At 46.7% G+C, this 26,514-nt stretch overlaps 1 protein-coding gene across 1 annotated transcript in view; it reads left to right on the top strand.

The window, feature by feature from the left end:
• The window catches only part of INTS9 (integrator complex subunit 9), a 421,484-nt gene that overhangs the window by 358,073 nt on the left and 36,897 nt on the right, over positions 1 to 26,514 (top strand). The window contains exon 15 of the mRNA XM_085613054.1: positions 13,733 to 13,837. Within this exon, the coding sequence (XP_085469180.1) occupies positions 13,733 to 13,837 (105 nt within the window). The remainder of the gene's footprint in view (positions 1 to 13,732; positions 13,838 to 26,514) is intronic.

The raw sequence follows: 26,514 nt of genomic DNA on the forward strand, positions 1-26,514 counted from the left end.
TCACTCATCCACCCGTCCACCCTTTCATCCAGCCATCCATCTGTCCTCCCTTTTACTCATTCAATCTTTCACACATCCATCCTTACACCCATCCTTTCACTCACTCATCCATCCATCTATCATCCATTTATCCACCCAATTCAACACGTCCATCCATCCAGCCTTTCACCCATACATCCAGCTACTCTTTCACTCATCATCCAACCTTTCATTCATTAATCCATCCATCTTTTCGCTCATCATCCATCCACCCTTTCACACATCCATCCACACTTTCACTCATCCATCCACCCTTTCACTCATCCATCCACCCTTTCACTCATCCATCCTTACACTCGTTCATCCATGCAAGTATCCATCCACGCCTTCAATCACCCACCCATCCACCATTCCACTCATCCATCCATCCATCCTTTCACTCACTCACTTTCCAACCCTTTTAACCAGCTATGCAGAAATAAAAAATAACACCATTTTTTATTAAAAGCAACTTTACAGTTTTCATTAGGTGACAGTGAACACTTGGAAAATGCAGGCGTTGGCTAGAGTGAGGAGAATAAAAGAACCACTAACCGAGGCAACCATTATGTCAATGGTGGGGAAAAATTGTCTTTTTTTTTAGTTAACATCCAAAAACACAGATTTGGAGCTTAGCTCCTACCTATTTTTTTTTATGTCACCAAAAAGGCAAAGCTATCCACACAGTTCCACGCCACAGAATTCAACTCCACACATTTCCAATCCACACCACATAATTCAACACTAAACCACATAATTCAACTCAACACAATTACACTACACGCCACATACATCCATTCCACACCACAGAATTCCACACCACAGAATTCCACATCATGCCACACAATTCAGAAGGACACCACATAATTGAGTCATCGAGCATAGCCAATAGGTCTCGCCTTTGGGACCTTTCAAGTATTTAACCATGCAACAGTTGATGTTGTTGCACCAAGGATATTGTGCTGCATAACTAAATACTTCTAAGGTCCCAAAAGCGAGACCTATTGGCTATGCCAATGCTTGTTCGTTTTGGATCATATTCCATCAAGGGGTCTTGAGGGGATCCACTCATCACCACCCTGTCACTGTTGGAAGAAGTATGGCCCTAAGGTTTCTCTCTGTGTTCTCTCCAATACTGCACCCAAGCAATAGATCAGTGGAATTTCCTTTTATGGAGTAATTTTCAACACAGGTCATCATACCATCCCAGTTTGGCTTTACATAGGCTTCAAGGTGCTCTGATACTTCTCCGCATGCCCCTAGCTTGAGGCAGTGGGCACGGCTGTCATCGCCAGTGTTGTGGTGTACTCGCATGGAGGATGCCAGAAGAAAGACTGAGGGCTCCATTGTTCATGTCCTGGAAGCTGAGAAAGTCAGAAAAACCCTAGATTAAGTCTTAGTAGTTCCAGTCACCCGGTCTTACTTCCCACCTTCCAATCCTATTAATATTACCAAACTAACTACTTATCACCAACATACCCTGCTGATCCCATTTCTCCATTTAAGTATATCAACTCCCCCTGTACAAAGTCAGATGCTTTTAGCCCCATGCAACCCAACCTCCAACCCTCTTTTCATGTACCCTATCCAGTCTGATATTAATATTTAACTATTCTTTCAGCTCCAATACTTATCCTTAGTTCTTCAAATTATCTCTTTTCCTACCCTTACTCAAGCAATCCACTGGTGATCCATCCAACAGTATCAACTGTTGTCCTGTTTAACAACTTTAGGTTTTCTGTATAACCCTGAAGCACCTTCGCCTTATTTTGGTTCTTGTCATAACCTAATTAACCCCTTTCCATCCATCTGACTTTAGAACTCTTGTCCTGCCTCCACCTTCATCACATCTACACACTCTAAATGACTGTCATCCATATCATTCCACTTCGCATAGCGGACCTATTTGGTGCTATCAACCAGACTGCTCTCATTCTTACACTCGCCTCCTTAGTAATGCCTAGCCAAGCACTCAACTGTTTTGGTCACCTCTCCCGGATCAGGTCTTTTTTGTCCCATCTCTCTCTCGCCCGTCTCCTTTGGCAGATAGTAATATTAAAGTCTCCATTCTCGTCCATAATTTTTCTGTCTTTGCACCTCATTGTGTTGTTATTCAGCTCTTTTCTCACCCATATGCTGATGACAAGCAAAATGTCAACTCTTTTCCAGCATTTATCCCTGTACTCCAAACCAAAGTCTCTGACTGCATTGTAGTCATTATCCATTGAATGGGTAAACTCTCCTTAATGCTAAACGCATCCAAGATCAAAACTTCCTGCTAAATCGGAACCCACAAATCCTCCGATTCCTTTTCTATTTCTCCTGAACACTCTCACACCCATACTTTCAGCCAAAAACGTTGTAATCCTGAATCACATCCAGAGCCACATACCAAGTACACAATAACAAAACAAAAAAACTGTTTCAACGTCCCCTTTCAGAATGCCAAAAAACGACTACACGCGCTCATTATGAGCAAGTTGGATTGCTGTTACAGCCTACTCACTGGGGTTTTATTCAGTACTTATTCACTTTGTTGAAAAAGGCACTAAACTTTGCACTGAGATCCTTTTTTTGATTTTCCCAAGCACATTCCAATTGTCATCAGTTCTGTTGGTTAGTTACAAACTACTTCACAAAAAAGGAACCTAGCTATGTTTAGAAGGTTGAACCACCACTGGAGAAAACAACAGTTTTCTTGTGAATCCCTCACCCACCAGGGTTACCCCTTGGTGGCATGCTTCATCATCAGGTCCATCACATTCCGCTGCGGGAAGAGGTGTGCTGTGACCTACGGACTACGTGGGAGCATTTTCTGTATAATGATACAGATGATGTTTACAAAATAACAGTGGGTTGGGGGGGTTTAAGTGTAGGGTTAATTTTAAAAATACCTGAGTAGTGGGTGTGACTAATTTAATCTAACCCCTAGACAATATATTTAAAAAAGGGGGAGGTACGAAAGGAGAAATTCTGCGCCTGCTTTCGTACAAGGTCAACATAACAGCAGAGAACAATAATAAAGTCCCCGTGGACGATCAGTGATATCGCTATCAACTGGGAAACCATGAAGAGAAGAATGGTCCAGATCATCAGCCTAGAGGAAAGAGAGCGGCGCTTGTGCCGGACTGGATATCTGGTGGTGAGTTGTTGGGAGAATTATCCAGTATTAGGGTATTTTTCATAGATTCACATGCCCGAATCATTCCCCGTCGTCGGGATGGAAGTCCTTGGTAAATAAACAAGGCAATGTCTCAGTAGACATATAGAATAATAGGCCCAAAAGGCCTTACCTTAGTAACATATCCACGTCCTTATGTAAAAAAGGACCAAACTTTGGAGAGTAACCAATTAGCTAGTACCACCCTCTAGAACCTTCCTGGAAGGAGCTCTAGTCCCTCAGATTTTCTACCGCACGTCGTGCTAAGGGAGTCCCCACTGAGCTCTGCTCATTACTTCTCGTTTTCTGGATTTCCAGTGTTTCTTGCTACAAATTTATATTTTCTGTGAGGAGTTCTTTTGCTCCTCATGGCAGACACTCCGAAGAAAGGCCTTTTCAGGTCTTGTGCTTCCTGTGGGAAAAAGAGGCTTCATGTGGACGATCAACATAAGGACTGTCTCTACTGCCTTTATCCTAACCACTCTTCAAAGGATTGTAAGGTATGTAGCACCTTCTCCTCCAAGACCCTTAAAGACCGTGAAGGGCGCCTCTTGATTTGGCTGCAGAGGCTTAAGGACAAGGATACAGTATTGTCCTCTGAGGAAAGTGAGGGCTCTTCCATCTCCCCTCAGTCCTCTCAGAAGAGACCAAGGGTGGCGTCTCCGGGCCCTTCGTCGCAGCCACCTCAAATGAAGGCGCATAAAAAGTCTTCAGAGGTCCCTCCTAAGACTCTGCCAGTGAAAGTTTCTCCTCAGGAAGTTCCACATGCCTTTAAGAAGCCTTCTTCCACCCAGTCGACGACGACGACCTCGTCGACGGTAGCTTCATCGACGAGGAAATCTCCATTGGCGGCAGTTCGTCACCTCGTCGACGACGACAGTGTCTACTTCTGTCACGTCTCATTCCTTGTCTACATCGACGACGACAACTCCATCGTCGACGGCCGGTAGGTCTGTCTCGCCGACGCTGAAAATTAAAAAGACATCGTCGTCATCCAAGCTGCCGTCGACGCTGCGATCGCCGACGACGGCGTCGACGACGACACCATTGACTAAAGCTGCCTCGTCGACGTCGACATCATCGTCGACGAGGACCCCGTCGACAACGGCTCCGTCGACGAAGCCTTCATCGTCGACAACATCGTCGACGAAATCTTCATCGTCGTTGACGACGACACCGTCGACTACGGCCCTGACGACGGCATCTCAATTTTCAATGATGCCTGTTCACACTTCACCGTCGACGACTCTACCGTCGACGGGCCCGTTGACGGCTATGGACTCTGATGTACAAAGTACATATGTGCACCTCAAAATAACAAAACGTGCACTGACACCGGCCCTGACTTCACCTAGTAGGGTCCAGCTCTTGACTCCAGTTCAGCTTTTGGAGGAGGAAGACTCTGACGACAGCAGTATGTTCCGTACAGCGACAAGTCCGTCGCAACTGCATGTTAAGTATCTAGATAGCTCCGACCACAAAGATCATGGACAGGAATATCAGGAGGTTTCACCTGAGGAATATCATCCGCCTCCACCTTCCATGGTTGGTCTGCCTGCGTCCCTGGTGTCTGACCTACAATTCCTTATCTCCAACTATAAGCAGCGGTTTCCAACGTCGGCACCTTCTCCGGTGCCGGTTGTGCCTCCAACACCAAGGCCTCGACCCCCTCCATTGATTTTGCAGTCTGAGCCTGTCACATCACCTCCTCGTCTCTCTACAGATGAGGAAGAAGATGAGGAACATGAAGAAGGAGAACTTCAGGATTCCCAATCTAATTGAGACGAGTGGGATGATTACATTCTTGCCTGTCCAGCTTCTCCGGTTCCTACCACAGCTGACTCGCCTCGGGAGGACATTGGAGGCTTTCATAACATCGTAGAGAGAGCGGCGCAACGCTTTCAAATACCTATGCCCTCGCACCAACAGGATTGTTTCCTCTACGATTTTAAAGTGCCTTTCAAAAAGTCGGTTAGATCTATCCCTATTATAGACTACATTTGGGAACAAGGGATAAAGATTATGCAGAACCCTTCCTCGGTCCCTCCAGTTTTGCCTCGGCTGGATAAGAAATATAAAGCGCCAGATACCGCTCCAGCTTGCCTCACAGGCCATCCGAAACCGGACTCAGTCATTACCCAAGCCGCTCAGCGAAAGTAAAAAAAAATCCATCCGCTTTGCTGACTGCTCTGCCGGATAAAGAGGGTAGGCGACTGGACAATATTGGTAAGCGCTTTTCGTCCATGTCTGCTTTGACAGTGCGTGCTTCCAACTCCTTAGCACTGTTGGGTCGTTATAATCGGCAGATGTGGGCAGATATTGCGCCATACCTAGCGAACTTACCTGAAGAGTCGAAGGAAGAGGCAAAGAAGATCTTATTGGAGGGAGAGAGATCTGCCTCTGAAATTATAGACTGTGCAATGGATATTGCCTCTACAGGATTTCGCCAACTCGCGGGCGCAGCTGTGTTACGGCGCCAGGGTTGGTTGAAGGCAACTTCCTTCAGACCGGAAGTACAAACCAAAGTATTAGACATGCCATATGATGGCCAACTTCTTTTTGGGACACATATAGATGAGGCTTTACAAGGTATAAAGAAAGATACGGACACTGCTAGGGCGTTGGGTACCCTGCAATTCCGGAACCCCTCTTTTCGAGGCTCAAGAGGGAGAGGTCAAACATCTACTAGGGGAGATTTCCAACATCGATCTTCCTTCATTTCCTCTCAGCAATATTGTCCACAGTACCAGCAGCGTCAACAACACTCCACCTACACTAAATCTTCCTTTTGTGGCAAGGGAGGGAGACAGAAAGACGCCGGTCGACGACAATGACCTTCCACTACCGCCGGTCTCCAACTTCTCTCTGCCCTCCAAAGTTGGAGGAAGAATTTCCCACTGTCTGACAAATTGGAAGCAAATAACTACGGACCGCTGGGTTCTACAATTAGTTCAATTCGGACACTCTCTAGAATTCATCCAAATTCCTCTCCAAACCCCTCCCCGTCCTATGCTTCACAAAAAATTGCGTGCTCTACTCCTGGAGGTGGCACTCATGCTCCAGAAGGGAGCTATAGAGAAGGTTCCCCCAGGGCAAAAGGGGAAGGGGTTTTACTCCCGCTTTTTCCTCAGACGAAAAAAGGAGAAAAAATGGAGACCAATATTGGACTTGAGAAATCTAAACAAGTTCTTGAAAAAACAGTCGTTTCGTATGGTCACCATTCAGGAAGTGCTACAGCTTCTCAATGCGGACGACTATATGGTGTCTTTAGACCTGCAAGACGCCTATTTTCATATTCCAATACACCGCAACCACAAGAAATTTCTGAGATTCATGGTGGCGGGCAGGCATTACCAGTTTCGGGTACTGCCGTTCGGACTCAAATCGGCGCCACGCATTTTTACCAAATGTCTAGCTCCGGTGGCTGCATACCTACAACAACATCACCATCAGGTCTTCCCCTATCTGGACGACTGGCTCGTCAAATCATCCTCTCTAGAAGGCGCGTCCAGGTCTTCCAGCGCCTGTCTGAGGCTTTTCAATTGTCTGGGGCTGACTCTCAATCAGGACAAGTCCGTCCTTCAGCCTTCCCAGCGCATACGTTTTCTGGGTGCTACCCTTGACACCATACAGAGGAAGGCGTTTCCATCACAGGAACGCAAAGACAAGCTTCATTCCTTGGCGCTCCGTATAAGTTCCAAGAAGACGCTTTCAGTGCGCCTCTTCAAATCCCTACTCGGGATGATGTCCTCTTGCATCCTGTTAGTTCCGCACTGTCGCCTTCACATGCGGCCTCTTCAAGAAGCACTTTCGGCTCAATGGGTCCAGTGTACGGGGTCTTTCGACTACATCATCCAGCGGACCCCTATGATCAAAAAGGCTCTACGGTGGTGGACTTGCCCCCAGAACAATTCTCAAGGCTTGCCTTTCTTGCTTCCTGCTGCTCCACTTATCATCACCACGGACGCCTCTTTAGAGGGCTGGGGAGCTTTCCTTCAAGAACTGCAGATAAGCGGAAAATGGTCCCCTTCCGAAAAGAAACTTCACATAAATCTTCTGGAGCTGCGCGCCGTATATCTCGCTCTTGTGGCTTTCCCTCCACGAATCAGAAACTCTCTAGTGCTTGTCCGAACCGACAATACCACGCCAATGCACTATTTGAACAAGCAGGCTGGGACTTGTACTCTGACACTCTCTCATGAGTCGCAAAAAATTTGGAACTGGCTGCTCAGTCACAGCATCTCTCTTCGAGCAGAGTATGTTCCAGGCACCCTCAACGTGCTGGCGGACTCTTTGAGCAGACGGCAGGCAGCATGTCACGAGTGGGAGTTGAATCAGCGGATCCTCAACAGAATATTTGCTCGATGGGGCACCCCTGTTCTGGAGCTATTCGCTACCCAGCAGAACGCCAAATGCCTACACTTTGCAAGCTGGCATCCCCAGCAAGGGTCTCTGGGGAATGCATTTTCGATCGCATGGTGCAACGTCTTTGCGTACGCCTTTCCGCCAATTCCCCTGATTCCCAGGGTGCTCCGAAAGTTGAAAGCGGAGCCTTGCACACTCATCTTGATAGCTCCAGCTTGGCCACGCCAACATTGGTTCACAGATAATTGAAAGGTGGTTGGGAAACTTTGCGCAGGGAAGTGACAAATATTAAGGCAAAATAATTTGATAAAGCTGCTGCTTCAAGGTCAACCTTACAATAACCACCCCACGTCGTAAATCGTGAGCAAGCCCACTTAGAAATTCATAGAAAGAGGCAAACCGAGCAGCATAGCTCTTATTTCAGCAATAATTAGTAAACAAATGTCCAGCAGTAAATAACGAGCAAATGTCCAAGGTTTGGTCTTTTCTTCTTCTTTATTTCATTCAAGTTGCTTGTATTCCTTGTCCTTGTACAAATAGTTCATGCTTGTACTTTCAATCAAAACTTCAAAAGGGCCAACACGTGTTTCGTCCTTAAGGGCTGTTTGCCCAGGACTTCGTCAGGGCTATGAACAAAGGATAGGCTACATTGTATTATATGTACTTAAATCATGTATATGAGAATAAAGGAAACTTCTATTATTCCTAAACACTCGTAGGAATAGTATTCCAAAACCGAAAGGTGAAGATACCCAAAGGTAAAAACCCGAAATGGAATAAATTGTAAAGGAAAAATTTCAGAAGGCAAAGAAAAGCAAGGTATATACTTTATTATACCCCAAGTTAGAAAAAAGAGGAAAAAGACTAACCAGTAATTAGTCTGATGATAATTATCATAAATAGCACCCGAAATAAAGTATATGTGAGAGCAATAAAGGTAGAACTAGGTAAATTAATTTCCTTTGCATCTAGGTAACGTGCGTAATGTGTACTAGTTGTACAACACTTACCCACTCTGATAGACCAAAATCAGAAGATAGGATAAGAGTACATCTTCTATCTCTGTAGGTTAAAGAGGAAATAATACTTCATATAAGTATTATCTAATGTTAAAAATATTTTTCTACATATGTAAATAATCAGCCTAAGTCACGTGTAGCCAACCAATAATTACAATAATAAAAGGCTTAGTTAAAGTACGGTTGGCAACATGTTATTACTAATCTCAAAAGTTGTTTGCAAGTTAACTTAAAGCAATTTCGAACAGTTATTAGGTAATCGGTTGTACCTTAAAGAGTAGTAGAACAAAGTCGTCTTGCAGCAATATCGATGTCGTATCTATCTAGCAAATAAAACGAGAGAAAGGTAAGTTCTCTAAAGAACTAGTATATGCACCTAGTTATGTACAACAAGTACAACAAAGTTCAGTTACGGGTAAGTGGAGTTAACTTTAAGACTACTATTTGGCTTAATGGGGCAACGTTTAAATTAATCCCTTCAACTATTTATAGTTAAAGAAATAACTACGGCCCGGTAGATTTCAAATTAATTGTTAACAATTAATTTGAAATCTACCGGGCCGTAGTTATTAATTGTTAACAATTAATTTGAAATCTACCGGGCCGAAAGTACAAGCATGAACTATTTGTACAAGGACAAGGAATACAAGCAACTTGAATGAAATAAAGAAGAAGAAAAGACCAAACCTTGGACATTTGCTCGTTATTTACTGCTGGACATTTGTTTACTAATTATTGCTGAAATAAGAGCTATGCTGCTCGGTTTGCCTCTTTCTATGAATTGGTTCACAGAGCTTCACCTTCTCTCCCTGGAACCGCGGATCAGGTTGAGACCGTTCCATCTCTTCTTACGCTCAACAACCAACAAGTCCAGCATCCGGATCCGGCATCTCTCAAATTATCAGCTTCGCTTCTGAGTTCAGAGAGTTTCAGGGTTTAGACATTCCTCCGGACTGTAGAGAAGTTCTGGCTCGGGCCCGAGCAGATAGTACCAACTGAACGTACTCATTAAAATGGAAGAGGTTTTGTATCTGGTGCAAATCAAACAAGATACACCCTCTTTATTCCACTCCGGAGCAAATACTGCGGTACCTTCTTCATCTGGCAAAATCTGGTCTTGCTCATGCCTCCATTAAAGTCCACTTGGCAGCAATATCGCGTTTCAGGAGATCCTCCGCAGGTCCTTCTCTGTGGTCTCATCGGCTCATTAAGCAATTCCTTAAAGGACTGTTTAGAACATTCCCTCCGGTTAAACCTGTACCTCCTGCTTGGCATCTCAACACGGTTCTGGCTCAACTTATGAAACACCCTTTTGAGCCAATACACAGAGCCGATCTTAAGTATCTCTCCTGGAAAACAGCGCTCCTTCTAGCCCTTACCTCGGCAAGGCGAGTGGGGGAACTCCAGGCTTTCTCAATCCAAGACCCTTTCCTTCAATTCAAACATGAAAGGGTCATTCTTCGTACAAATCGGAAGTTTATCCCTAAAGTTCCCTCACAGTTCCATCTTAATGAGCCTATTGTGTTGCGTTCATTCTGTTCAAATCCACAAACAGTGGCAGAAAAAAACCCTGCATTCCTTGGATCTTAAGCGCTGCCTAAAGTTGTACATCGACAGAACGAAGACATTTCGCAAATCGAACCAACTCATCGTGGCGTACAGTCGGCCTAGAAAAGGTCTACCACTCACCAAGCAAAGTATCTCCCGCTGGATCTCTTCAGCCATTGCTTTCTGTCACCAGCAAGCGGGGCGTCCCCTGCTCTCCACAGTTCGTGCCCATTCCACGAGGGCAATGTCTACTTCCATGGCACTGTTTGCATGAGGGCCCATTGTGGACATTTGCAGAGCGGCCACATGGAAGACGCCGCATACATTTACCAAGCATTACTGCCTGGATACGGAACTCATGAAAGACGCTGCAGTGGGTCAAGCGGTGCTCCGTCATCTACTTCATTAGAGGTGAGCCCTTCCTTTCATCCCACCATCCTTTCTTCTATACGCACATTTCTCTACTTTGATTTATGCCTCTGCAATATCATTGCTTTTTGGTACTTTCTATTTTCACATTGATATGTTATCTGGTGAATATTTATATACTGTACCTTTCGAAATGTGCTTTTCATTGCTTACTATTCTGATTCAGGCATGTGAATCTATGAAAGATACCCTAATACTGGATAAGGAACGCGTTACTTACCTGTAACTGCGGTTATCCAGTATTGGTATCTTTCATAGATTCACATGCAACCCACCCACCTCCCCTGGAAGGGCTCTCTTGGATCTCTCAGTGATACAACTACTTATCACGGTGCTTACGAAAATATGAGGGACTAGAGCTCTTTCCAGGAAGGTTCTAGAGGGTGGTACTAGCTGATTGGCTACTCTCCAAATTGTGGTCCTTTTTTACATAAGGACGTGGATATGTTACTAAGGTAAGGCCTTTTGGGCCTATTATTCTATATGTCTACTGAGACATTACTTTGTTTATTTACCGGGGACTCCCATCCCGACGACGGGGAATGATTCAGGCATGTGAATCTATGAAAGATACCAATACTGGATAACTGCAGTTACAGGTAAGTTACGCGTTCCTTCTGATGACACAGGGAGCATTCCTCAGAATATCTGCGGCAGTAGGCCTGTACATCAGCAGGGGTGTAAAATACTTGTGGTTTACCATTCACCTCCGCCCTAAGTTGTGCCTAATATATCATGCCATATCAAAGGCCCAAATTGCGTAGTGTAGCCTTTACACCTGCGGCGGTCCTCTTGAACCATAGCGGTAAAATCAGGGAATATGGAGAAAGAGGATCGTTGCTAATTTAATGGGCCTTTTTCATTGACCAGACATAGTGCTGTATCTCGGTCCCTGAAGTGTAGCAGTTGAGCGGTAAGTGGACTTGGTAGGCAGCCCGGGCTGGGACTTTGTCCCAATGTTCGATGGGCCCGCTCAATCACAATGTCGACATAAATGGTTCTGTGCCGAACAGACCCGTCAGTAGCTGTTCAACAAACTGATCTAATCAGCCAGTATTCGTGGACTCCGGGACTCTCAGTATATGAATATTGTTCCGCCTGCTTCTGGCTTCTAGGTGTTTGTTCTTCATTGCAGCTGTCTTCATTAGTTGTTCCAGGCGGGTCCGTTTTTTAGACCTCTAAGCTGCTCCATCTTCCAAATCTGAGACTCTCCCCTCAAGTCAGTGGTCATGGCCATCGAGGCACTTGACCATTGTATCAAGTCTCTTGTCCAGAGTGTCACCGCGGGGCCTCCGGGGATGGCTCGGGCCCGCCTTACCTCGTGTCCGGGGACAGCCTTATGTGGTAGGTCTCCTCTCTCCTCCTGTGCTACGCCTCTTGTTCTCATCCACTCCCACCGAGCGCCTCCAGACAGGTCTCCGCAGTGCAGGCACCGGCCCACACGGTGCCTCTGCTCCGCAAGGCTATTCTGTCTGTATGTACAGTCTCGGCTGGGCTTACAGGACTAGCGCGACGGGGTGCTACAGGTTCGGGTGGGTGGTGGTTCCGCCGGGGTGCTACAGATTCGGGTGGTGGTTCAGCCGGGGTGCTACAGGTTCGGGTGGGGTGGTGGCTCCGCCAGGGTGCTAGAGTGGTGGTTCCGCCGGGGAGCTACAGGTTCGGGTGGTGGTTCCGCCGGGGTGCTGCAGGTTCGGGTGGGTGGTGGTTCCGCCGGGGTGCTAGGGTGGTGGTTCCGCCGGGGTGCTACAGGTTCGGGTGGGGGGGTTCCGCCGGGGTGCTACAGGTTCGGGTGGGGTGGTGGTTCCGCCAGGGTGATTCCGCCAGGGTGCTACAGGTTCGGCTGGGGTGGTGGTTCCGCCGGGGTGCTAGGGTGGTGGCTCCGCCGGGGTGCTACAGGTTCGGGTGGGTGGTGGTTCCTCTCGGCGCTTTCACCAGTGTATGCTTTTACAGCGGCACCTCGCGCTCCCCAGTCACGTACAACCAGGCGCCGCCACCATGACACCGATGCAGGCCTCGGGCTCCAGGCCAGTCGGGGGTTTCAGACGGCCCACTTCGTCTCCCTCGGTGCCACCATCCACCTGGTGCACAGCGCCCAGGGTACTGCCGGTGTATTCAGATGCCGGATGGTGGGAGATGGTATTTACGGCCCAGCATTATTGAGGATGGTGAGGAGTTCCGACGGAGCTTCAACGGCGTGTGGCCATTACGGGCGGTGGCTTGGCCACGCCCCTTCCCAACTATATAGTTAAGAAATAATAAGACCTGCTTCCTTTATATCTGATGGTGTGCGTTTGATGATGCTCTGGTCTATGGTTATCCCTACAAAATGTTGCAACAGAGAAATAATGCAACTGTTGAGTTGAATGTAGACCTTCTGCCTTGTATTTTTGGCAACAAACTGATGGAAGGAATGCTTGATTTAATCTCAGCCAAAGGCGAGTGCTCTGGACTTCCTTGCAGTCCATTGTTTGTCACCCACTGTGCCAGTCTAGACACTAGACACCGGTCATATTTAAATTAGTCCTGGTCCTGCTGCACTGTGTACTGTGCAGGTCACGTGGCCCCCAGACAGGACTTAAGCAATACCTCAGAAGTGAAGTATAGCTAGAGTCCTGTGGCACCGTGAGCCCCACACATCTGTCGCAATTACGCCCCCACTCCAAGAAACAAGGAATTGAATGAATGCTTGAATTTGTCTCAACCACTGGGGCTCACCTGTGGCTGAGTTTAAGCACGCATTTCATCCATCACCTCGTTGTTTGTTCTATTTTGGTAAATAACGTGCCTCAGACTGGACTCCTGTCATTTTACGTATGTAGTGAATGACTGCACTGAAATGAGATTCATGGCAGTAATGGTTCTGGCTGGTAAGTAATGTGCTTGTTCTGCCCGGACCCTCGTCAGTGCTCTTGCACTGGACCTGGCCTATTCTGTACTGTAGAATCATTCTTCACATAGTCAGTTTGGTCATCAGTATTCAGATTCTATCCGCTCCATCTCCACATTTACATTTTTTGAGTGACTCTAAACAGGCCACCAGGGTAGTCTCCCGTGTGCAGCTGGAACCTTGTCTACAGTCCATAAGTGCATGCTTCCAATATTTGTTGCTATGCTGGCCAATGCACAGCTGGGTTCTTCACAGATAATCACGTGGTGAAATAATTAATCTGTGTGTATTTGTCTTTATTTATAGCTTGCGGATTCCCTGGTGCCCACGGAGATTAAGCCTGGTATTTCCTTAGCCACAGTCTCTGCCGTCCTGCACAGCAAAGACAACAAGCATGTGCTGCAGCCTCAGGTATGTTGTGAGATGCGCAGTGCTGCGGCCTCAGGTATGATGTGAGATGCGCTGTGCTGCAGCTTCCGGTATGATGTGAGATGCGCTGTGCTGCAGCTTCAGGTAGCTTCAGGTATGATGTGAGATGCGCTGTGCTGCAGCTTCAGGTATGATGTGAGATGCGCTGTGCTGCAGCCTCGGTTATGTTGTGAGATGATGTGAGATGCGCAGTGCTGTAGCCTCAGGTATGTTGTGAGATGCACTGTGCTTCAGCCTCAGGTATGTTGTTAGATGTGCAGTGCTTCATCCTCAGGTATGTTGGGAGATGTGCAGTGCTTCAGCCTCAGGTATGTTGTGAGATGCGCAGTACTGCAGCCTCAGGTATGTTGTGAGTTGTGCAGTGCTGCAGCCTCAGGTATGTTGTGAGATATCCAGTGCTGCAGCCTAAGGTATGTTGTGAGATGCGCAGTGCTGCAGCCTCAGGTATGTTGTGAGATACGCAGTGCTGCAACCTCAGGTATGTTGTGAGATGCGCAGTGCTGCAGCCTCAAGTATGTTATGAGATGCGAGGTGCTGCAGCACCAGGTATTTTGTGAGATGCGCAGTGCTGCAGCCTCAGGTATGTTGTGAGATACGCAGTGCTGCAGCCTCAGGTATGTTGTGCCATGCGAGGTGCTGCAGCCTCGGGTATGTTGTGAGATGCGCAGTGCTTCAGCCTCAGGTATGTTGTGAGATGCGAGGTGCTGCAGCCTCAGGTATGTTGTGAGATTGGCAGTACTGCAGCCTCAGGTATGTTGTGAGATGCGCAGTGCTATAGCCTCAGGTATGTTGTGAGATGCGCAGTGCTTCAGCCATGTTGTGAGATGCGCAGTGCTTAAGCCTCAGGTATGTTATGAGATGCGAGGTGCTGCAGCCTCAGATTTGTTGTGAGATGCGCAGTGCTTCAGCCTCGGGTATGTTGAGATGCGCAGTGCTGCAGCCTCAGGTATGTGGTGAGATGCGCAGTACTTCAACCTCAGGTATGTTGTGAGATGCACAGTGCTTCAGCCTCAGGTATGTTGTGAGATGCGCAGTGCTTAAGCCTCAGGTATGTTATGAGATGCGAGGTGCTGCAGCCTCAGATATGTTGTGAGATGCGCAGTGCTTCAGCCTCAGGTATGTTGTGAGATGCGCAGTGCTGCAGCCTCAGGTATGTTGTGAGATGCACTGTGCTTCAGCCTCAGGTATGTTGTTAGATGTGCAGTGCTTCATCCTCAGGTATGTTGGGAGATGTGCAGTGCTTCAGCCTCAGGTATGTTGTGAGATGCGCAGTGCTGCAGCCTCAGGTATGTTGTGAGATGCGCAGTGCTTCAGCCTCAGGTATGTTGTGAGATGCACAGTACTTAAGCCTCAGGTATGTTATGAGATGCGAGGTGCTGCAGCCCCAGGTATGTTGTGAGATATGCAGTACTGCAGCCTCAGGTATGTTGTGAGATACGCAGTCTCAAGTATGTTGTGAGATGCGCAGTGCTGCCGCCTCAGGTATGTTGTGAGATACTCATTGGATGATTAAACTTGTTTACTGCGCTAAGGAAACAAGAACGCAGACAAGCCACGCCAACGGATAGCAGGCACTTGCCATGAATCTTTAATGCAAGCACTTGAGTTTGATTTGGTCATAAAATGCAGTGAAAGTGAACTATAAAAATAAATAGATAGTAAAAGATGATGAATAAGGTATTTGAAATAACTAAACTAAATATGGCCTTATGTGGAAATGTGATACAGTCGTCTTTTAACAACAAATTGGTACGTATCATTAGAACCCTCTGAGACGTGGCTTCACTGATATATTTAGTAATTTCTTTGAATTTCTATAGTGCTTTTATCCTAAGCGATGGTATAAGTAAAAGTAAGTACAGTAAACAAATCATGAAATACGATCAAAGCAAAAGAAGTCTAAAAAAAACATGTACAAAGAGGGAGGTCGCCGATGGTTGCAAGTTGCACACCAACTATTTGCCACCTATCTCTGTTTTTGCAATTTGACTCAAGTACTAACAGGTTGCGTCACAATATCTCTATCCGGAGGGAGTTGCAGAACAACCTGCCTAATGAATAGTAATTAGGCAAATTGCTATTGAAGATCCCCTAAGTTTGGCTACAAATACAGGGCGTGTGGCCTACTAGGAACAGCCGGCCACCTTTCCTGCGTTTGCATTCCCAAGGGGGAAACTTGAGTTTTTTTTTTTTAAAGTAACCTGTATTGCAACGTGCACCAAGTTTGAATAAGCAGGTTCCAAAATCTTACATGTACATTTTATGGGATACACAGACTTTTCATATTTCACTGGCTCAACTCAGAATCAGATTCCAGATCTTTTATCACCCTGCTGGGCCAAGTTAATTACTCTGCTCCCCATTAGAGGGAACAAAGACCTCCCCACACCAGGGACGGGACAGCCTAGGCCCACTGAACAAAGAAGGGAACCCAGACCCCTGGAGCCAACACAGGAGGGTGCTCCTGTGTTGGCCCCACCCTCTTCAACGTCTACATGAGCCCCCTCGCAGCCATCGCACGCCAACACAACCTCAACATCATCTCCTATGCCGACGACACCCAGCTGATCCTCTCCCTCACCAACGACCCCACCACCGCCAGAACCAACCTACACGAAGGGATGAAAGACGTAGCCGAGTGGATGACGAACAGCCGCCTGAAACTGAACTCAGATAAGACGGAAGTCCTCATCCTGAGATCATCACCCTCCGCCTGGGACGACTCCTGGTGGCCCCCTGCCCTTGGCAGCGCACCCAAACCAACAGACCACGCACGCAACCTGGGCTTCGTCCTGGACTCCTCCCTCTCCATGACCAGACAAGTCAACGCCGTCTCCGCATCATGCTTCAACATCCTACGCATGCTACGTAAGATCTTCCGGTGGATCCCCACCGAAACCAGGAAGACGGTCACCCAGGCCCTCGTCACCAGCCGACTGGGCTACGGCAACTCCCTCTACGCCGGAACCACAGCCAAACTCCAGGAACGACTCCAGCGCATCCAGAACGCCTCAGCACGCCTCATCCTGGACATTCCCCGACACAGCCACATCTCCGTACACCTGAGAAACCTGCACTGGCTCCCCGTCAGCAAGAGAATCACGTTCCGACTCCTCACCCACGCACACAAAGCTCTCCACAACCAAGGCCCAAGATACCTCAACGACCGCGTGACCTTCTACACTCCCACCCGCCAGCTTCGATCAACCAGCCACGCCCTCGCCGCCGTCCCCCGCATCCGAAGAGCCACAACAGGAGGAAGATCCTTCTCCTACCTGGCTGCCAAGACGTGGAACTCCCTCCCCATCCACCTCCGCCTGACCCAAGACCACCTCTCCTTCAGGAAGCAACTCAAGACCTGGCTGTTCGAGCAGTAGCGGACCCCCCTCCCCCAAGCGCCTTGAGACCCTCCGGGTGAGTAGCGCGCTATACAAATGCTTGATTGATTGATTGATTGCTCCGCCTTGAGGTTTGAGGCTGGTTCTCTTTCACCCCCTAAGAACCATTTGGAGGAATGTGCCCCAGCAGGAGGAGAGTAGCACCAGAGAATGATGAAAGCTGGCTCAAGAAGCCAGTGGAACCAGCTCCCTCTAAAGTGTGCTACTCCCGGTTGGGATTGTGTTCTGTGGTTTGCGCAAGTTCTTTAAATATTTTAAGCTTGGAAGGGAGTGTGCTTTGAGCACCCTCCCCAGAACTCCGTGAGGCTCATTGACCTTGTCACCAGGGCCTCATCTTTGAGCCCTCAACGAGAAGGATGAGGAGCGCGGCCACAACCCTCATAAAAGAAGAAAGGAGCCAAGGACCCCATTCCCTTGACGCAGGATGGAGGGGTAGCACCATCGCGCCCCTCCCCAGAGAGGAAGGAGATGGCGGTGGGCTTGATCCTGCTGCCTGGGTAGAACCAGGCATACGACACAAAAGCCCAAAAACGAAAAAAAAGAGACACACGGCACCCGGCCTAACTGCAAAAAAAAAAAAAAAGCTAATAATCCCGCCTGGGAGCCCCCAATAATGCACGGCCTATTTTGCCTTAGGAAGGGTGCTTTGAAGTGGCCCCAGACGGGCCAGGGCACCACCCCCATGTTCTAAAAAGTATATGGGAGCTGCAGGAGCCCCTGTGGGTAACTTGTTAAACATTGGCCTTAAGTTTCGGGGGTCATGAAAAGCATGACCCGTAGGCTTTTCATCATTGGTTTTCAAGCCTTCCTAAGGCTCGAACGTTTGTTCTTCAGCCCAGGAGTGCAGCGCCCTCCAGGGGTTAGTTCTATTGCTGCATTTTATCTGGCCTGAAGGTGTATAAAAAGTCCTAGACACATGTTATGCTAATTTTAAATAATTTATTGATCATATGTTGCTAATATTGTTTTTTGATAAATATTGAGATTTTTTATTGGTAATAATGACTGCATTTAGACATGGTTAATGATTATGGTGATAGAATGATTTTTTTTGTCATGTGGTTTTTGATCTTTCTAATGAGGTGACCCCCCATGATGAAGACAATAGGATGACTTGTATGTTGAGGTGATGACCCTTTGACAGTGACAGTAGGCCTGTCTTATTGTCACAGTGGAGTGTAGGCACTAACCTTAAGCCGGGTGCAGCAGGAGCGGTGCTGGATGAAGGAAACCCTTTCCCCTATTTGTGTGTTCCCACCAGAGAGTAACGAGATTCACCTCTCCAGGGAAGACCACAGAGAAGGGGGAAAGGGCAAAAAGGGATAAATGAAACAAGAATGAGGAGGCCGCAGGATTCTTGGGAAGACTTCAGGGAGTTGTATCATTCACTCTCTCTACTGTCCTTCGTTCCTGCAGAGAAGACACACAACAACCTATGAGTGTTTCCCTATCCCTCCACAGCTAATCCATACACTTATCCTGAAGGAATTCACGTACCTTGTGCTTCTGCCCCATTCATTCAGGAGTTAAGTACACATTGCACAACATAAGAAATACGCAGGAATTTCTGCCATAAATGGAGGGACTTCTCTCCTTTTGTAAGTAAAGACCTCGAATTGGTATTCTCGAGTAGAGGGGAATGGAATTCTTCCCCCACTGGGTGTTCGTCAGAGTTTTACTATCCGAGCCTTTCAGCGGCTCTAAAGAAGTAATGAATTACTGAGATAGCGCTCCTGTGCGCTCGTGTGTTGCCAACCGCCACGTTACGGTATTGGAGTATGAATTCGAGCTTCTCACCAGCTCTACTGTGGTTTAGGTAAAGTAACAGGTATTAAGCGCTCCTGCGCTCGTATGATACCTCCCGCTATTGCCGCTGTTCGTAATCACCGCTAAAGCCTCCACCGCTCACTAACACGCGCTCCTGTGCGCTTGAGCGAAGAGGGTAGGCGGTTTGAGGACTGGTGCGCGGGGGAATATTTCAGCTCCGCAGTCTGCGTGGGGATTCTATGGCATGTCTGTGCGCAGCGTCTGAGGGGCCGAGGAACGGGCGGCAGCCCGAGGTTTGCAAATTGATTCCCACGGCAATGACGTATGAACGAAGGTAGCGCGGGAAACGGAGACCCGCTCCTGCCGGTGGAACCCTCAAGGAATGGTTCTCTGTAGCAGTGTTGTGAGACCTGGCAAGGCGCTGCTTACCGTCCCTAGTTCTGTGGTAGCGCCGAAGTTCGGAATCTCTGGAGACGCTCACGGGCTAGTCGAAATCCTGCAATTGACGAGGTCATCAGGTGACGAGCCCCGTGTTCCGGGAGGGAGGTGCTTACATAGGGAGGTGTGGAAAGAGAGGTAGGACACCCACTCTACTCCGTGGCAGGCATTCTGGGAGACGTAGTGCAGCAGTCATTCCCCCAAACTTCCATCCTCACCTACGTGCTGTGACACTTATTCAAAGTGATAGACCCCTATATTGTGATGTCTGTCTGGAATTGGTGGGGGCTACTGTGATTGTGGGGGTCATGACCCAGCAGGGGTAAAATATGATTTCAGAATGTCACCTAAAGAATTTCCATCTGCTTGATGTATATATTTGTTAATTAACACGTAGTATTTAGTTTTGTGTGTAATAAATGTACTTTTACAAAGAGTAAAAGCTGACTGGACAGTCACTTATTGAGTGTTATTATTGCATGCCAGTGAATGGTGATTACTAGCCCACGCCACCTCCCCTGAGTAGGCTTTGGACTGCTCTGCTTTGCTACCCTGAAAGAGTCAAGTGCCACAATGGGGTGCTTGACTCCCAGTAAGGGAAAATTGTGGACTTATTACTTGCACAAGCCTCACGTGCTGCACAGCTAATAACCCAATTTCTTACAAGTGTTATATGATCAGAATTCTTAAGACCAAATAGTATGTGAATAGTGAGTGAAGAATAGATTGTAATGAGAACTAGACTTATTTTAGAAGGCCTGCATAGAATGAATCTTATTACCCAGTTATTGCATACTCCCCTCCTAGCCGCCCCTTCCTTAGGAGAGAAGAGTCTCTATTATGCATGTATTTTATCTGTTGTTTTTAGGTCTCGCCAGGCGTTAGCAGCGCGCATGCGCTGCACTCGCCATGCGAGGGCCTTTTGGAATCGATACGATTCCGATGTGCACGCGGAGGGACAGAAGATGTTCACGCGTAGACTGGAGACTTCACTGGTGGCGTGACACTAGGCACTTTTTTGGGGGGGAAAGCGCTTTTTAACATTTATATTTTTGTTTTACGTCCATTGCTAACTGAAAAGAAAGTCGCTGCAGTGCCTCCTCCTCTGCATCACTCCCCCTTTTGTTTACACGCAGCGTGCTTTATCCACCACCCCCTTCCCAATGTCCGTGCCTTATCGACCCTCGGTTGTCCGTGCCCCCTCAAAACCTCTAAAGCTATTTCCCGGTCTGTAGGCGCCATGGGCGGGCGTGGCATAGTTTCACTTCTTTCACAGGCAGCAGGCTTTGGGCTTGCCGCTGCAGCTCTCAAAATGCGGCCGCCGGCCCGGCCGGCGTAATGATTCGACCGTGCTAGTGGTGGTGCATGAGCATGTTGACTACTGCCTCAGCTGCTGCCTGAAGTCCAGTCAGTCGGAGACTCAGGAGTCAGTGCCTGAGCCAGACTGCGGCCAAGGCGCTGCCCGGGACTGTTCGTGGTGCCAGGGCAATCGTCACACTTGTACCAACAATGGGGTTGGCACTGTCATGACAGAGTAAGTGAAGGGTTTCTTTTTGTCTTAAGGACCGGCAGGCATTTTGGCAACTTGCACCCTGCACGCGGTGCCCCCTTTAAACTATGAATCCCTGTTCACCCCAACCCGCCTTCCTTCTCTTTTGAAATCCCACTGCAGTTTTAAATTGCAGTGCAAAGTTGTTATGACGTGCATCAGTCAGTGCAGCATTGTTGGCGGAAGAGTAAACCTTCCTAACTCTGGGTGGGAGTAAAGTATGCTCTGGACCCGACCGCCCCTACACAACCGAAGCAGCACGGACAGCAGCAGTGCAAAACTGTGTGTAGGAAACACATGTCCTTGTCTACCCCTCACACGCTGCCTCTTTTGTTTCTTAAGTCGATTTTATACTCACTAGTCTTTCAAAATGATTGGCGCCGCCCTCTCTTGTTCTAATACCGGTATGAGTTACTGCAGGAACACGAAGTAACAGTGTTTATTTAAGGTAAACTTTTCAACAGTGACTTCGTCTATGGCTGTTTTATATGTAGTCCTCGATGTCTAGGGTCTAGGTGTATTAGCAAATGGCAGGGTTTCCACCTCCCCACGCACGGCATTTCCTACTATGTGATTCACTACTTTCGGTTTCCGCTAAGATGGAACCACTGACTCTTCACTGCACTGCTATCTCTGCAGTGATGAGAGCAGCGCTGGGATTGAAGGTGTGCGGAGGGGGCTGTGTGTGTGGGTCCAGACACCAAGTCCTAGCCTGCCAAACACAGGCAGAGCCAGCCCAGAAACAAGCCCGATTTGGCTTCGGTAATTGTCCCTCTATCCCTCTGCACTGTAGCTCCTGTGGCAGTGCCAGGATGGCCTACTACATGGCAAACTGGAAGGATGGCTCAGTGGAGAGGTACTGGCTAGTGGTGGTAGGAGGTGGCAACGTTGGCAAGTCTGCATTTGCCATTCAGTTTATCCAGGTGGGCGCACTATGTCAGGCATGCACAGCTCATCTATGCCCGCCCTCCTCACACCGGCTGCAAACTGTCCTTCACCCAGCTGCTAAGTCCCTGTACCCCGGCCTCTACTCTCCTTGCCCTACCTTACCCGGGCTTCTCTCTCCCAAAGCAGTGTGCCCCGCACTCTAGACACTGCCCCCTACATTGTAGACACTGCCCCCGCCCCCTACTCTGCAAGCCTTCAGGTCACTGATGCCCATCCACCAGATACTGAAATGAATTCCACCTCATCTTCACTCACTGCTCCTACTCTAGGCCCCTGTAACTGGGGCGGTCAGTCTTCCACCTTATTATGTGCTCCCAACCAGTGAAATCTGATTTTCCCTCGGCCACACACTGTGGCACACCAACCTACACCATACCACTTGTCTCCTTTGCCTCTCCAATCTTTACTGTCCCTCCTCCAGACACTGCTAGCAACACAATCACTGTGCCTCTTAGACACCGTCCTCCACTTAAAATCTCTCCTCCCATCCCTTAGATAGTTCACTCTTCTAGCCAGCAAAAGGTCTGCACCCAAAGAAACTATGCTCCACTGCCCAGCATCCCTGTCCATTCCTGCCCCCTGCCAAACGTATTTTACTTCGCATTACCATCTGTCTGGCTTTCCCACATATTCGGGACTTCTTGCCAACTCACACTCTGCCCCTTGTTTATCCACACAGCAGTTAAGTCACTGCAGACTGCCCCTCTTTCGCCATACGATTTGTACCTTACACATACTCTTAAGGTACATCACGCACCTCCTTCTACCCAAGTCCTGCTCTACCCTTAAGTACCCCCCCTACTCGGGTACCTGTTCCTCCCTCATCTCCTGCCACACTTGCTTAGAATATCAATGTGTACACAAATGCTTTTTTCTTTGCTGATGCCAATTCATCACATTTAACAAACAATGGAGAATGTTTGAGCTTTTAATGCTTTCTAATTATAGTTTCAAGAGTCTTTGTGATAAAAATAACAATACATTGTTTTTTGTTTTATCAGAGTTTAACGTTCTCTATTCTTATTTGTGCCTTTTTGTGATTTTGTGGGCTGGTTTGTTTTGTATTTCTTTTGGTAGGGTTTGCGCTTGTTTTGGACTTCTTTTCAAGGGGGAGGGTGCGTGTGAGTGTTTTGGTTTTCACACCTGGCAGCACGAGTGGCGAGGTGAGACGCAGTCGTGGTGCCTGTGCCTTTAGAGCGCTAGCCTGCGCCTGTGGCCAGTAAGGAACTGTAATCCGTGTCTGCATTGGGGGATTGAAGGGGGCAGGTAATTGAGGCAGAATTGCAGTGTGTAAAATTTCAGAGGTTAGAGGGTCTTTCGCAATGTAAACATTTTCAAAATATATAACAGCATTACAGTTTAATACGGTTTCTATTTGTTTCATGGGAGGTTTTCCATCAAAAGAGTAAAAACACAGGCCCTGGAACACTTTGCATCACAAGCAATATGTACATTATTGCTGAAGCTCTTTCTCTGTCTGACCATCACCCAGGCACTCATCCTCTATATTTTTTTTAAACTTCTCCTGTAGTCCTCTCATACTAACTAACTGTCTTTCTCACAAGTTTATTTCTACCCCCTACACACACCCTCTTACCTCCATGTTTCATTCTCTTTCTCTGACTTCAATGCTTCTATATATATTATACTGATTTCTGACGCTGTCCACACAGTTTCTAATGAGGTCCATTGCCATCAGTGCAGTCTGACATCGGAATCTGGCGTCTGTGGATTCTTCACTAGTGTTCGTCCACTGCTCCTGTTGTAATTCAGGTACTATTTCCCAACCTGCACACTCGCGTTGTTTATGTCCATGCCCCATAACAAAAAAAGGCTAGAACAGGCAAAAAAAAGTTGCCAGCATTGCAAGGACAAAAAAAACTAGAAGACATTTATTATGTTAATTCTTTTTTTTTTAATAGGGTAGTTCAATTTGTACATAATGTCTTGGTTATATATAAGGTAACAAAAATGCTTATAACACTTTTTTATTATAACTTTTCAACATGCTGCACAGCAGCCACGCTGCTCTGCAACATAGCTTAAAGACATTTGTAAAGCCAATAGCTCTAGCTGAACACATAAGGACCAAAAGACAAGACCTATTGGCTATGCCAATGCTTGTTTTCATCGTCACTCTTGAGAATTTGGGCAGTAGATAGAAACAAAAAGAATACAATTGTTGTAGTGCAGTGGACCAAAGGATAAATGCACACGGAAAACGAATGCATGAGTGAACACACATATAGGCCAATTTTATTATAGATGATTGGGTAGGCAAAGAAGAAAGCATGTGATATATACAGTAACACAGCGCATTACGGAAGCACAAAATGCAGTATTTAGCAAGGTGCATGGTTTTGCACTAAAGGTGCACATTATTACACTTCTTCTTATGATTATTAGCACACAAGGTCTCCAAATCATACAGCTGGCACAGCGTTTGTCACTTCAATAACACATCCATTTTCTCTTACCACTCTCCAGATTGACCTACGACAATAAATTAAAACTTAGCACAGCTAGATGCACATAGCATTGCAACTAAACCATATATGAGGCAAAAATACCTCAAAACTAACTGCCACCAGCAGCCGAACTCAGGGCAACCATAGGCCCAGCAGAATTAAACAAACGGCAATGTCTTTTGGGAGCTACAACCATGCACATAATTGTAATTGCATTTATATAGCGCTTACTACCCCTGACGAAGGGTTGCAGCGCTTTTTCGGCTAATAGCACGCTACTCTGGAACCCAAACAGGATTAGTGGGGTAATACTATAGAGAAATATGAAATGAATTTGAGCGGTGGACATGTTAGTCTGTTATTTGGATTGAAAAGGGATAGTGGTGGGATGGAAAGAGGCAAAGGTCTAGAGAGGTTTTTTGGGGGGAGTTCATAGCAGTAGTAGGCGGTTTGGGATGAGTAAAGGGGAGGTGGAGGATGAAGAGTCAGAGGGAAGGTTTTAGAAAGGCTTGTTTGGGAGATCTAAATAGTAAAAGAGGTATGAGATGATGCAAGGAGGGGGCGTGGAGCTAAGAGTCTAGGAAGGGGTATTTTGGGGATCATATTAGTGGTATGGGGTTTGGGATGAGTGAGAGAGTGGAGGTAGATGATATATTGAGAGATGGATAGGGTGAGAAATGGGGTAGTGCATAGGAGAGAGTAGTAGAATGAGGTTTGAATTGAGTCAAAGTGGAGGTAGTGGATATATTGCGAGAGGTATAGGGTGAGATATATGTTAGTGCATTGGAGATGCTGAATTAGAAGCAAAGTAATTAATATAAAGGATGCATATGTACATGGAAGGTATATATGTATAAGAAAGTTAATAGATACAGATTTAAGTTGTATTTAATAAACTCAGACTTTCAAGTGTTGCTGTATTTTAAGTAGTTTTTGTGTGTAATTCAGTAGTGAAGATATTGTAGATAAGTAGTTATGATAAAAGATTTACTTGCAGTCACTTTTGACATTTGAAAAATAGAATAATATTACTATAAGTAATATGTACATTTGTTAGCGGAACTAACGAATAAATATATAATATTCACTGAAAAAAACATAGGTTTCAAGGAGGTTATAGTTAGAAATTATCATTTAAAAAACATTAGAAATTCACTGACAAAAACACAGGTTTCAGGGACATTATAGTTAGTTACATATTTCACTTGTTCAAAACTAGAGAAATTCGGTCGTTATAGTTAGTAGAGCTAACTAGAACTCGCGCCCCCGCAATGCACTGCTGATGACGTCACATATTACATCACTCATGACATGGTCAGTGACATCATTGATGACATCTCAAATGACATCTCAAATGACATCACTCATGACATCATCCAGTCAATGTGTTTTTCCGTAAAGTTCAAATATGTTTTATATATATATATGCCAAGGTGTATTGAAGAATGAGTGGGCGTATAAGTGTCTGAATGATTTAGTAGGTGCGTGACTGATTGTATAAGTGACTGATAAAGAGTATCTTACTGAATGCATGGGTTAGTGAGTAAACTGTGTAAATGTCTGTATCAGTCTGTCAGTTGGTGTATAAGTGGCTGCATGGGTTGGTGAGTAGCTACATGACTGTCTATATGGGTTATTGATTGGTTGTCTGAGTATCTGTATGGGTGCCTGAGTGTCTGTGTGAGTTGGTGGTGGGTGGGTGACTGTGCATAGATGTGTAAGTGGGTGATTCACCGGGTTTATGGGTTCAAGAGTGCATATATGAAGGTCTGTATGGGGTGGGTGAGTGTGTGTATGAGTGTGTTGGTGAGTGAATGGATGTCTCAGTGGTATATGTGTGAGTAACTACGTACGTGAAAGGCAGTATATGTGAGTGTTGGAGTATATAAATGACTATACGTGAAAGAGAGTGATTGTGAGAGTGGCTGTATGGATGAGTGTGTGCTTGTTTCAGTGATTGTATAAGAGAGTAAGTATGTGTTAGTATTTGTATAAATAAGTGAGGTGGTCTGTGTATAACTGTATGATTGATTTTTTGCATGACTGAGTAGGTGTGTGAGTAAGTCTATGGATGAGTGGCGTTGTGTGAGT

The sequence above is a fragment of the Triturus cristatus genome, chromosome 6 (assembly GCF_964204655.1).
Source record: "Triturus cristatus chromosome 6, aTriCri1.1, whole genome shotgun sequence".
Classification (NCBI taxonomy): Eukaryota; Metazoa; Chordata; class Amphibia; order Caudata; family Salamandridae; genus Triturus; species Triturus cristatus.